This window comes from Magnusiomyces paraingens (genome assembly GCF_902498895.1).
Source record: "Magnusiomyces paraingens strain CBS 517.90 genome assembly, contig: contig1, whole genome shotgun sequence".
NCBI lineage: Eukaryota > Fungi > Ascomycota > Dipodascomycetes > Dipodascales > Dipodascaceae > Magnusiomyces > Magnusiomyces paraingens.
In genome coordinates this window covers 3,615,968-3,628,962 of record NW_022474067.1, presented here as the reverse complement: position 1 = coordinate 3,628,962, position 12,995 = coordinate 3,615,968, and the positions used below count along the sequence as shown (strand labels likewise).

Here is a 12,995-nt window from a genome sequence, read left to right as displayed (position 1 = left end):
AATCGACTGCAAGCAAATTAAACTGAACGGACACTTGGGTAGCTCTGAAACTCAGAGGCTTGGATGAGAAGTGTATTCTAAGTAACACTCCTTCGAGATAAGGATACATTTCAAAATCAAATTCAGTCCTATTTGTTGTACGTCCTCTTTATTACACAAACAGGTCCTGTTTCTTTTATTTAAGCTTTTTTTGTTTGTTTGTTTGTTTGTTTGTTTGTTTGTTTTTATTCAAGGTTTATTTTCATTCAAGCATTTGTTTGTGTTTTTATGCAAGGGTTATAGAATTATATAACATCAGCATCTGCGCTATATCTTTTCAATTTCATAATAAACTTTTAATTTTGGCTTCAACATTGCATCTTCAACGTCCCAAAAATAAGTTTTCATTTAAGCACGCCCTATCGCTTTTTGTTGAATTCAATGACATTGTGCTTTTCTAAATCTATATGAATAAAAAATCACGTGATGATGCAGTGGCTCAATGGTAGAGCATTGGATTCCAAATCCAAAGGCTGCAGGTTCGATTCCTGTCTGTGTCAATAGTTTTTTTAAATATTTCAAACTATTTTTTTGTGTTTATTGATCTATTACCCAAAGATATATCAATTATACTAAAACAGATGTGGGATTTTGTTTAAATCATCGTCTTCTCATGACTTTCCAGATCAAAAAGCACCAGTCTAATCTTTAGTTATTAGAATTTAATTCAACATTTACAGGTAATTACTATCAGTATGGAACTATTTAAGTATTTTTAGCAACTCGTTAAATTTATCTCCGTCCAATTTTAAATAAAGAAAAGAAATGACTATCAATAGTAGTATGAAATATTAACAAGTCTGAGTCTCAAGCTTTATTTTGTTACTTGTCCATGATTTATTTCTTTTTTAGGAAAAGAAAAAAGTAAAAGAAAGTAAAGCCTTAGGCTAAAATCTAAGATTTTTGAGTGCCATCGATGATTTCAATAATATTGTTTTTAATATAGTCCGGATTTTGAGTCCTTTTGCCAACGATTCCGCAATGGAATAAATTTTTAACCGAAAATATTTCTTTTTTTTGTTTGATTGTTGGCATATTTTTTTTCAACAATTAGTCCCTCTTTTCCGATAGTTTGTGGTTAAGAGAAAAGTTTTTTTTTTGATAGCAATAGAGTTTTTGATGATGGAATTCGGAAACCGAAAATCTCCTAAATAACTCCGAAACTTATGCATTTGAAGATTTGATAACATAATGATTCAGCTAAAAATCCATCTAGATATATTTGTGAATATACCATTTTGAAATCTTTTATATTGTTCAGTATTAACTTGTCATAATCGTTATGATTTTTTAAAGAGTTAAGTCCTTTAAAAGAACTTTTAAGATCCAGAGTACATTATTAGTCGCATATATGTTTAACCATCCAACCTTAAACTCTAGCTCCCAATTGTTACCATTCTTTCACCGCCTTAAGGCAATATTTGCCGATTTGCACTCAAGGGCCCCATGGACTTAAGGCCGGTTCATTTATTCTCCCTAAAAACTTTAGTTATGTCCGCTCCGCTAGTTTACGTGGTAAAAGGATTGAGCATTTTGGCAACCTACGCAAGTCAAAAGAGATTCAAAAGAAATGAGAGTTGTATGGTTCTTAATTAAGGAAAACACACAGTTGAAAAAATAAATAAATTGTTATCATTGATCATGGTCCTAAGCAAACAAGTTAAAGACTTTCTTTTTTATGTATTCCACTTACTGTATGTCCATTCCCAGTCCTGCTTAGCCCATACAACTTCTGTCAATAAAATGATCTTTGAGCTTATAAATATTCTCATAAAAAATGAAATTCAACAAGAAAACAATTTTATTAATAAACCCAGTGTATTTTTCTATTTTTTTCTAAATTATTAATCCCAAAAAAGGAAAAAGTTCCCTTTATTTCCTTTTTAAAACTTGACTCGGCCGTAAACCCTCAGTCTCTTAACACCACCGTCAGGAATGATTGTCAACTTGACGTGAGTGTAAACTTGTTCTTTAGTAGCCTGGAGAACACCGTAAGATTCCTTGTTCTCGGCCTCGACATGGGTCAAAAAAGAAATTTCACCCTCTCTAATATACTCGTGAACCTTGTGAGGGCCAGTCTTAGCCTGGGGAACAACAAACTTCCACCGCGCGTCATCAACAGTAATATTATCATCATCCGAGTTAAGACCCTCGACGGTGATGCTCTGAGGAAAGTTACCCTTAAAGTGGGCAGTGTCGATAACAACTCTGTCAAGGTATCCGGGCAAGCCAAGGCGCACGATGACCCAGTCAACATGTCCTTGCTCGCGAGAACGCTTAGTCTCCCAGCCGTCACCCATATCCTTGCCGCGACCAGGAATCAGCAGATTGTCGACAGCACCAAAGTGTTGGTCAGAGAAAGAAATGGCAACACCACCGTTAGCAACGTGTGCCAGATCAACTTCCTCGTTGGGGTCTGTGGGCTTGACCGCAGTGGGCTTGCCGTAAAGTCTAAAGCGGGCAATACCACCATCAGGGTACATCTTAATTCTTGCGTGAGTGTAGACTTTATCAGTCAACCCGTCCTTGCGAACGAAAAAGTGACGCTGGGAAGGGCCACATTCGGTCTTGTCAATGACAAGATCCCAGTTAGCCTGCTTCTCTAGGTACTCGCGCTCAGAGACCTCAAGCTTTTCAGATGGGGCAAGGTATGTGGCTTCGACTGTGATAGCTGGGGCGTGATTACCATTGAAAAAGGCGGTATCGATTTCAGTTGCAATGAGTTGGGCACTAGCAACACCAAGCTTTATGATGACCCAGTCAGCTGGCTCAGTATTGTGACGGCGTGTTTCCCAACCGTCGTACCAGGCACCGGCAGGAGTGAACTTGCCAATTTGGCGGATCGGGGCATTAGGGGCAATGAGGTTTTCAGCGGCAGCAAACCATTCATCAGAGAAAGAAATGATGGATCCACCAAGCTTGTGGCCAATTACATCTGTCAAAGAATATTACAGTTAGAAATTTATGAATTCCTGACAGAATAAAGCTATAAAGTTAAATGGCACTTACCAGAATACTTGGAAGAAATAGAAGGAACAAATTCTTCGTGAGAAATAACGTCAACAGCAGCAGACATGGTTTATTTTATTTGGTTATTATGGATAGAAATATATTTATACAATAATATAAAAGGGGGGCAAAAGAGAATTAAAATATTTCAATTCAAAAGTGGAAATTTTTCAGGTATTTATACTTGGTGGTTTCGCTTATGTCCGATACTGAGAAGCAGGGGCCAGCGCGTGCGCCAGGTTGAATTGTGGTTGCTAAAGTTTTAGTGATATGAGGTTATCCAATCACGCATATGCGTACATTTCATACTGTTTTGCAAGATTGCGCCCGCCGGGTAGAGTTAAAAAATAGCCACGTGATGATAAGCTCGGCCCGATTCAGGCCAACTTGTTTCTTTCATTCATCTTTGAAAAAAAAAATTTTTCAAATAACCGTTGGTCATAGAAAATAATCATCTTCCCTGCCAGTTTTAAATAAAAATAAAATGTTTCATAAAAAAAAACTTGTTTAAATTATACTATATTTACATATTCATTGTTTTGCCCTTTAACCTGTTTTGACAAATTTGCTTTTGATTTGGGAGGAAATCTTTTCTGTAATTGGTCCTTAAATCTCGTTTAAATCCAAATTACCTAAAAGGGTCAAAACGCGGGGCTCCAATTTCCCTTCGGCCGCTAAATAGAAAAAAATACCAAACCAAACTGTGCCCCTCGGGGAAGTTAAAACTTCCAATAATAGTATATAAATAGAATGAACCTGAGGTCTTAACTAATTCAATAACTCTCTATTTCTTTTACTACCAATAATTCACCCCGCTCCAGTGATTCGGAAACACAATAACGCAATATAAAAAGTAAAGAGTCATCATTATGTATGTTCTGCTTTATATTACGTGCTTTAAAATTTAAAAAATAAAATAAAATGAAATGAAATGAAATGAAATAAAATAAAATAAAATCTAACTCCCCTAAAGAAAATTTGCTTCCAAGATTAATGCTGCTGTGGTTAGTTGTTACTCGATCCAATACCACTGCTCGGTCCCGCTCTACTTTGACGACGTTGTCTTTGTGTATTGATCTGATGTACTTCAAAATTATCGACCAACTGGTTAACAAATCCCAATCCTTCAAACCCGTCTTCTGAAAAGTTAAACCCAAAGTCCGACATGTCGTTAAAAGTGGCGCTGAAAATCAAGTCTTGATTAAAGGTGTTTAACATGCTGTTAGGGGTCCCAGAAGCTGTCCCTGCAGAAGAATAAGGAACATTAAGGAGGGTTTGAGCCGCAGATGTACCAGTGGGCATTGATGAAGAACTGTTAGAAGCAACAGATGAAGGAAGCATTCCAAAATGCATGAAGGAAGGTGTTGGTGGAATAGCACTAGACTGCTGTACATTTATACCGCTCGAAATATTATTACCACCACTGCTGTTGCTGCTGCTGTTGTTGTATGAAAAGTTGTTTGAGAATGGTGATAGTCCAGAACCGAGAAAGAGACTACTATTGCTGTTGGAATTAGTGTTATTCCCTTGTTCATATTGACTCTGTGATGATTCTGACATCAAGGAACCCGCTTGCAAAACAGATGAAGTCTGTTGTTGTTGTTGCTGTTGTACAGGTAAAAGTGGTATTGGTGAATTGGCGTTGTTGTTAGAGCTGTTTTGCTGGCCTGTGGTGTTTTTGTACCGTGAATGATTAAATGGAGCATAGTCTTCATAAGAAGGGCTTCGTACAGGATTTGGAGTGTAACCTGTAGACACATTGTTAACGTTATAATTGCTAAACGATTGTTGTTGCTGGTGATCCTGCGAGCGAGCAACACCATCGAGCATGATTTGTGTAGTGTTCCCACTGCTATTGTTATTGTTATTGCTATTTCTATTGCTATTGCTATTGCTATTGCTTCCAAACAGGTTATTGGATTTAGGCCCTGTAGGCGAAAACTGCGATGCAATCTGTTCGTGAATCGACGGTGGTTGCGGTTGCGGCGTAACCCGCTGCTGCTGCACTTGTGATTGCTGCTGGTTACTGTTGGTGTTTTCAGCTGATTTTGATGGCGGGTTGACTGGGCTGACGCTACGCCCAGGAGAATCTTGTTTTTGAAGGTCTTTAAGGCGGTGGAGCAACTGAATATCTTGTTGTTGTTGAGATAGAGGTCCATTTCCATGTGCACTAATAATGGCTGCTGCTGCTCTAATATTATTGTTTGGTGCAGTTTCCTCGTTAATTTGGAAGTTGTTGCATTTTTCAGCCATGTCATGGCAAATATGGAGTAGAATTGAAGCATATCTATTTGCCAAGTGTAATTCATCGGGAGAGCTGTCCTTGAGCATGTTTGCAGTGCGCCGAATCATGGCAACCGTTGACTTGTGAATGTACATGGACCCTGTGGGCGTCAGTAACACAGTCTTGACAAGAAACACGGCCGCGTGAACTAAGCGTACAATCCAACGAATAGGAGCTAGGCATAGTTGGTCCATTTGATGGACACGATAAGCAACAGCCAACATTTCGCGAGCAGCGTCTGTAGCCATGCCGACATACTTTGTGGCCGACAATCCGTCGCTTAAAAGAAGCGGGTTAGACATCCCGCCTTCCGAGTCAGAGGGGAACGTGCCTCCATCGTTTTGGCCCGGGTAGGTGATTGTTTCGTTGGAAAGAGCAAGTGAGTAAATGTACAGACGAGTGTAATGATAGTCAAACAAAATGGACTCACGCTCAAGATTAGACTCTCCTTCGAGCTCATTTAGCAGGTTCATGTATGTGTTTTCCCAGTGGATTAGATGCGGCGCAAAAAGATTCAAAAAGGCAAGAAACTTGTGACCTTTAAGCAAATTGCGTGTAGTTTTGCGAGAGACATACAGGGTCTCGTGTGCAAGTGACATTATACGCAAAATCGACAGTTTTGCTTGTTCGTAGCTATTAAATATAAGTTCTGGAGATTCTTCATTGAGCCAAGATGAAATCATGGAGCGTCGACCAAGCCGCAGAGCGAGGACGATTTCGGACAAGTGTGTTGCAAGATACACTTTACTATTAGTATCAAAAATTCCAAGATCTTGAGCTAGTCGAATGCCAGATCCTATAAGCAACCACGACATACGGTCACTACGTTCTGAAGCGCTAAACACAGTATCTCCCGGTGGAAGAACAGGTTTTGGTGGTTCAGTAGCATCGTTATTATCATCAGCGCTGCCATCAATTTCTTCTTCTGGGGTTTCTTGGGAAGACTGTGCTGATTTGTTTCGTCCCTTATTCTTTGGCCTACTGGTGTCAACCGACGACTGTGGAGAATCATTTGAATCACCTAAAGGAGAGTTTGCATAGTCGTTGAACCTCCAGTGGATAGCACGGGGGTTCCATTCGGATAAAAGAAGAAAACTGTAGACAGTACCAATAGATCTGGTGGAGGCTTCACCCCACACAGTTTTTGACACCAGAGTTTGGCAGTAGTTCCACAAACTGTGGTGGATTTGAGACCCACGTGAAGAAGAAATGCTATATTTGGTTCCCTGTTCGGCAGATTTGCAATAACGCGATGAAATGGTGAGAATAACAGTTAGCAAGATGGGCATGGTAGCTAGTACCTCTGTCGAGTGCATCTCATCAGGAATAAATGGGTAAAAGGGGTGTAATTTGTCAAAGAAAAAGCGAATAAAAAGAATGGCTTCATGGCTGGTCAAGTAATTTTCGCGAACCACAGCAGCATCGTTGATTGAGTGATGAAATTGGATTCGGTTTTCTGAGTCTGGAAGAGCTTTAAAGCGTGTGGTACCATGGTTCGAAGAATGTCTATCTTGATTATTATGTTGTTGCGATGATCGTTGCGGCTGTTGTTGGTTGTTTTGACGCTGTGAGTTATGTAAAAGATTTGGTAGTGACGGAAACTGTTGTTGGCGGGCAGAAGAACTAGACTCCGGCCGCGAAGAAGAATTTGCTGGGTATTGGGTGAATGGCGATGGAGGATCGGTATGTGTGCCAGACTTTGTAGAGGTTGGCTGTGTACTCTGATGATTTTGAGCCGTCACTTGTGGAGATAACGTTGGATCCATATGAAACTTTAGGTGTAAAGGCTGGTTGGCTTGAACTGTTGTTGTTGCTGCTGTCCCCGTTGACGTTGACGCTGACGTAGCCGTTCCCGTTGCCGTTGCCATTGTTGTTGTTGTTTTGGTACCGGAAAGCGTCGGCAACAAAGTCCCGGAAATGTTATTTTTGCTGCTACTACTACTACTATTATTACTGCTGGGGCTCTGTTCTTGCTGGTTTTCGTTACAATTATGAGTTCCGTTATCATTTCCGTTGTTGTTGTTATTGCTGCTACTACTGTTGCTTCCGGGCGAATCCACGCGAGAGTTGGATCCGCGGCTATCAATTTTAGTTTGGCTGCGTGCCGCTTGAGCCAAAATTCCTAATGCATCACTTGGGTTGTGCAGCTCAGTTTCAGTAATGACACCAGCACCTTCGGATATAGCTTCAGGAACGCCCGTAGCTCCAACGTTTGCGGATTCTTCTAAAGCACGCTGCTCCAAAATACGGTTTTCAAGGGCCTCAGGATCATAAGACAAGTGTGAGATTGTGACTGAGTTTGAAGAGCGGGCCCCACCAAAATTGTAGCTATTTCCTTCTGACCCTCCAAGCCCAGAAGCAGCCGCCGCCATTTTCTTCTGTTTGCCCATGCGAATATTGCCAGCACCACCGCGTCGCGAGACACTAAACTCGCACTTGCGGCCTTCACGACGGCATCGAACACATGGAGGGTCTGATGGATTGGAAAGGTCCCCAAGATCGCACTTGATTTTCTTTTGACGGCAGTTAATGCATGCCTTGTAAGAACGACGAAAGACCTTTTTCTGTTGGTGGGTAAGTTTTAAAGGGTCATCAGAAGGCTCTGACCCTGGAGGACCAGTAGCTGCATTGAGCAGTGGAGTATTAGATGGTGAAGATGTGGATGGAGAGAGTGAAGGAGAGGAAAGAGAATGTCTACCTCCTACAGGGGCCATTGATCGATTGTTATTAGCAGCAGCACTACCACCAGTGTCTGATCGGGGATCCGAGTCTGGATAAGCTCTTTTACGAGCATTTGGCGACAGGTCTAAAATGGAAATTGTCAGTCAGCAGGGCCAAGCATATAGGTTAAAGGAACTTGTTGGTTTTTAAAAACCGTTGAAAGGTTAATCACGGGTATTCATGGATTGCGCATGAGAATGGTTTCTCCAAAAAAGTAATGAGTCCTCTTTTGGTAAGGTCTATTAGTAAAATCAAGAAATACGGGGGAAAACAAACCGCGCATGAATAAAAGAATAAAAGAATAAAAGAATAAAAGAATAAAAGAATAAAAGAATAAAAGAATAAAAGAATAAAAGAATAAAAGAGTAAAAGGTTATATTTATTTATTTTTTTTAAATTTTTTTCTTTTCTTTTCATACCTTTAGAAGACCGTGTTGCTGAGTATAGGTCGTGTTGAGTTGAAGGGTCCATCGAGGTTACAAGAGAAGAAAGCTTTGAACCAGTTCCAGCGGCTGTTTCTTGAGTGTTTCTGACAGACGAAGACGACATATCAAAGCCAGAGAAGAATCACAGAAGAGTTTGCTAGGGTTCTGAGCTATCAAGCACACGAGCGTAGATGGTCCAAAATGTGGGCACCGGCGGTTGTGTTAAAAAAAAATTCCAAGATTTTTTAAAAAAAAAAAAATTTGGTGGTTGATTGGTTTTTGTCCAGCAGCAGGGGGGGGGGGCTATAGGCGGACCAAAAAAAATTTTTTATTCAAACCACACCGAGTTTTTTTCGGTTACAATAACGGAGATCGTGAAATGGGCAGGTCAGGGACTCGTTCCAGTCTGTTTATTATTATCAACAGTCGGCCCCCTGAATAATCTTTAATAAATTCCCAATTTCTTTTTTGTAAGTCAACTGTTTCCAGGCAATCCAGTGCTGTCTAGGTTTTTTTTTTAAAAAAAAAAGACAATTTTGGCGTGTCGGAACGAAATTCTTAGGAAAACAAAAAAAAAATCTCAAGGTAGAAATCTCTATGGTTATCATCGGCAAACAAAAGGAGGGAAGAAAAGCTGAGGCTGCCTCATATCACAAAAGTAGTTGCTGCTGCTGCTGCTTAGCAGTAACTGATACTGTTGCTAAATTTGTGTTGCTTTGCTTTACATTACATTCCCCAGAAAATTTTTTTAAAGGGTAGAGGGCCAAGTACCGCTCGCTGTCCATCCAAATGAGCATCTCTAATCTTCGCTAGGAGAGCTAAATGATGGTCATATGACAAAAATAAATAAATAAATAAATAAATAAAGATTAATCATTTTGTATTCACCTTACAAATCTTTTCCCATTTTTCGATCCGACAAACACATGGACCTGAGTCAAACAATAAAGCAACTTTTTAATATATAAGTAATAAATGAAATATATCAGCATATATATGTATAATAATATTATTATACATCATATTACAATCGCAATGGTGAGCGTAGGCGTGACCATCTAATGACCAGACCACTCAATCGAATTGAGATCAATACCCTCCTGAACCATCTCCCAAAGTGGCGACAACTCACGCAAAAAGTTAACGCGTTCTCTCACAGCCTTAATAACATAGTCAATCTCGGCCTCAGTGGTAAAGCGACCAATGCCAAAGCGGATACTGGAGTGTGCAAGAGCATCGTCAGCACCAAGAGCGTGAAGCACATAGGAGGGCTCGAGAGATGCGGATGTACAAGCAGAGCCCGAACTAAGGGCAATGTCTTTGAGAGCCATTAACAGTGACTCACCCTCAATGTATGCAAATGAAATATTAATACAGCCAGGATAGTGGGCCTCAGGGTCACCATTCAAAATTGTGTGGTCCAGTGAAAGAAGTTCCTTCTTAAGACGATCCGAAAGTCGCTTAATGTGGGCAGAGTCGTATGGCATCTCCTCCTTTGCGATTCGGCAAGCTTCACCAAAGCCAGCAACAAGAGGAGGGGCCAATGTACCACTTCGCAGGCCACGCTCCTGGCCTCCACCAGAAATAAGGGGATCGAGTCTAACTCTGGGTCTGCGGCGGACATAAAGAGCACCAATGCCTTTGGGACCATAAATCTTATGGGCAGAGATGCTCATAAGATCAACATTCAGCTTATTGACATCAATGGGGATCTTACCAGTAGCTTGTGCAGCATCGGTGTGGAAAAACACCTTGCGCGAACGACAGAGACGACCAATCTCCTCAATAGGTTGAATAACACCAATCTCATTGTTGACAGACATGATAGATACAAGCGCAGTGTCGGGTCTGATTTCGGCTTCCAGCAGTTTCAGGTCAACAAGGCCATTATTTTGAACGGGTAGATAGGTCACCTCAAAACCATCGTCTTGAAGACTGCGGCATGCATTCAGCACACACTTGTGCTCTGTTTGAGTGGTGATAATGTGTTTCTTCTTATTTTTGTAAAATCGCGCAACACCTTTGATGGAAAGGTTGTTAGACTCGGTGGCGCCTGAAGTGAAGACAATTTCCTTGGGATCGGCGCCAATCAGGTTAGCAACATGCGCACGGGCCTCCTCAATGGCAGTATCTGTTTCCCAACCATATGCGTGTGTGCTCGAATGAGGGTTACCATATAGGCCTGTGTAGAATTTCAGCATCACGTCCAGAACGCGGGGGTCTGTGGGTGTAGTAGCTTGCATGTCCAGGTAAATGGGTCGCTCAGCATCCTTACTGCGAACAATCTCAGCATCCTTAACTGAGTTAAACATGTGCGAGTCGGCTGGGGGTTGCTTGGACACGGCAGAACCAGCTGCAGCAGCGTTGAGAAGATCAGCCTCAGTGGTGGCCGTGCTAGCAGTAGCACTGAGGGGGGCGGTGGAATTAGAAATGAATCTGGTCAAAGTTGTTGTTATTGTTGGGTTTGCAGATCGGGCAGAGAGACGGGCGCTGCTCAGACTAGCCCTGCTTGCGATATTTCGACAAGTCAAACGAAACATTGTAAAAGAGAATTTAATAAAATGATAAATATCTCAGGGTAGTTTTTTTTTACAGAGGGTAAAATAGAAAAAAAAAGAGAAAGAGAGAGAGAGAAAAAAAAGTGCGAGGCTCTCTGGGTATTTCAAAATGTTTTGGACAAGGAGATTAGAAATTTAAAGGGAAACCTAAAAATAAAGATAACAATAGAAGAAAAAAATATAATAAAAATAAAATTTCTTCTTAAGAATACTGATATGCCAATTAGATCTAGTATTAAGATCAAGGGTTTAGTATCTCTGTGACTTCTTTTCGGGTCTCTTTGAATGTTCCAAAATGAATATATTGAAGAAGGATAGTTAGAAGGAGCTTTTTTTTTTCTACAATGTTTGAATTTTATTTTATTTGGATGGAATTTTGGCCTGTGGTGGTGGCGGTGACTAAAGAGGAAAAAAAAAAAAAAAAAAGCGCCATTACATAATCAGCCACCTGCCTCTGACTGGCCAAAAAAATGCCCAGCGACTCTTGAATGTTGCATCATCCCAACTGGCGCGAAGCAACATGGTATCTAAGTATATTTCAGTCTTTAATAGTAATATATAGACCATACTCCGCGATTTTTTTTTTTTTTTTTTTTGACTCACAATAATAAAGCCTTTCAATACGATCTTGTCGAGAGTTATGCCTTAATGAAAGAGATTAAATAATAATAAACTGGCCCAGATTCAAAACAACACGGGGATTTTCCCCATCATATAGATCATGACACGGGTATCAACAGTCATTGTAGTTTTTTTTTTCATTTTAATTTATATAGAAACTGTTGTTGACAATTGCCAATTGCCAATTGCCAATATAATCTAATCTGCTCATTGTTGAATTATTTGTATTTTTTTTTTCGGTTCCTTACCATCTCTTCTTCATAAACACCACCACAATTTGGTTAATTTTTCAAAGCACAAACCCCTCATCTAGATTATGATCATGGACGGAAATCTCGTTGCTGCCTCGCTAATTGTATGTGTGCTAATCTCTATTAATTTTTCATTATCATTTAAGCTGATACACTTTTTCTAGGGTGGAAGTCTCGCAGGAATGTCAACTGACATTGCCTTCTTCCCCATTGATACACTCAAAACCAGACTCCAGGCAAAGGGCGGGTTTTGGGCAAATGGTGGCTGGAAAGGTGCCTATCGCGGTCTCGGCAGCGCCGTCGTTGCTTCTGCTCCTGGCGGTATGTCTACACAAACAAAGAATTTCATTGTAAATCTATACAACCTATTCTAACATTCTTAATCTTTCCAGCAAGTTTATTTTTCCTGTCCTATGAATCTTCTAAAAAAATTCTTCATCCATATGCTAAAAAACATATTGCCAACGAGGAAATCGGCTCCGGCCTTGTTCACATGATTTCTGCATCCATTGGTGAGATTGCCGCATGCTCTGTTCGTGTCCCTGCAGAAGTTATCAAACAGCGTGCTCAAGCTTCTCAATTCTCTTCTTCTGTCGGAGCATTCAAGGCAATTCTTTCAAACCAATCTGGTGAGGGAGTTTTTAGAGGATTATACCGTGGCTGGGGTTCTACAATTCTGCGTGAAATTCCATTCACAGCCATTCAATTCCCCCTCTATGAATACCTGAAAAAGACTCGTGCAAAGGCTCTCAATGTTGAGTCTGTCTCACCCGCCGAAGGCGCTATTGCTGGCTCGATAGCAGGCGGATTTGCAGCCGCCCTTACTACCCCTCTTGACGTTATTAAAACAAGACTTATGCTCAATAAAACTCCTATCGGAATTATCACTCTTGCCAAAAACATTCTCAAGGAAGACGGCTATGGCGCCTTTTGGAAGGGTATCGGTCCTAGAACTATGTGGATCAGTGCGGGAGGTGCTATTTTCTTGGGTACTTATGAAGTTGCAAGAAAGTATGCTCTCATGATTCTCGAATAGATTCATTAATATTAATCGTATATACACTTAGATATATAGAAAAATGCTGTA

The 12,995-nt window shown here is 40.5% G+C and overlaps 4 protein-coding genes across 4 annotated transcripts; 1 reads left to right on the top strand and 3 right to left on the bottom strand.

Moving 5' to 3' along the window:
* Positions 1-1,922: 1,922 nt before the first annotated feature.
* SAPINGB_P001074 (uncharacterized protein) lies at positions 1,923-3,115 on the bottom strand (the record flags this gene model as incomplete). Its single annotated transcript, XM_031995797.1, has 2 exons — positions 1,923-2,974; positions 3,049-3,115. The coding sequence occupies 2 exons, from the start codon at positions 3,113-3,115 to the stop codon at positions 1,923-1,925; spliced, it is 1,119 nt and encodes a 372-aa protein (XP_031851688.1).
* Positions 3,116-4,053: 938 nt separating this feature from the next.
* Positions 4,054-8,602, bottom strand: SAPINGB_P001073 (uncharacterized protein; the record flags this gene model as incomplete). Its single annotated transcript, XM_031995796.1, has 2 exons — positions 4,054-8,138; positions 8,473-8,602. The coding sequence occupies 2 exons, from the start codon at positions 8,600-8,602 to the stop codon at positions 4,054-4,056; spliced, it is 4,215 nt and encodes a 1,404-aa protein (XP_031851687.1).
* A 934-nt stretch (positions 8,603-9,536) lies between these two features.
* Positions 9,537-11,018, bottom strand: SAPINGB_P001072 (uncharacterized protein; the record flags this gene model as incomplete). The annotated part of the gene is made up of 1 exon (XM_031995795.1): positions 9,537-11,018. The coding sequence occupies one exon, from the start codon at positions 11,016-11,018 to the stop codon at positions 9,537-9,539; it is 1,482 nt and encodes a 493-aa protein (XP_031851686.1).
* A 955-nt stretch (positions 11,019-11,973) lies between these two features.
* Positions 11,974-12,944, top strand: SAPINGB_P001071 (uncharacterized protein; the record flags this gene model as incomplete). Its single annotated transcript, XM_031995794.1, has 3 exons — positions 11,974-12,012; positions 12,073-12,229; positions 12,301-12,944. 3 exons carry the CDS (start codon positions 11,974-11,976, stop codon positions 12,942-12,944), a joined length of 840 nt encoding a protein of 279 aa, XP_031851685.1.
* Between the last annotated feature and the right edge of the window lie 51 nt (positions 12,945-12,995).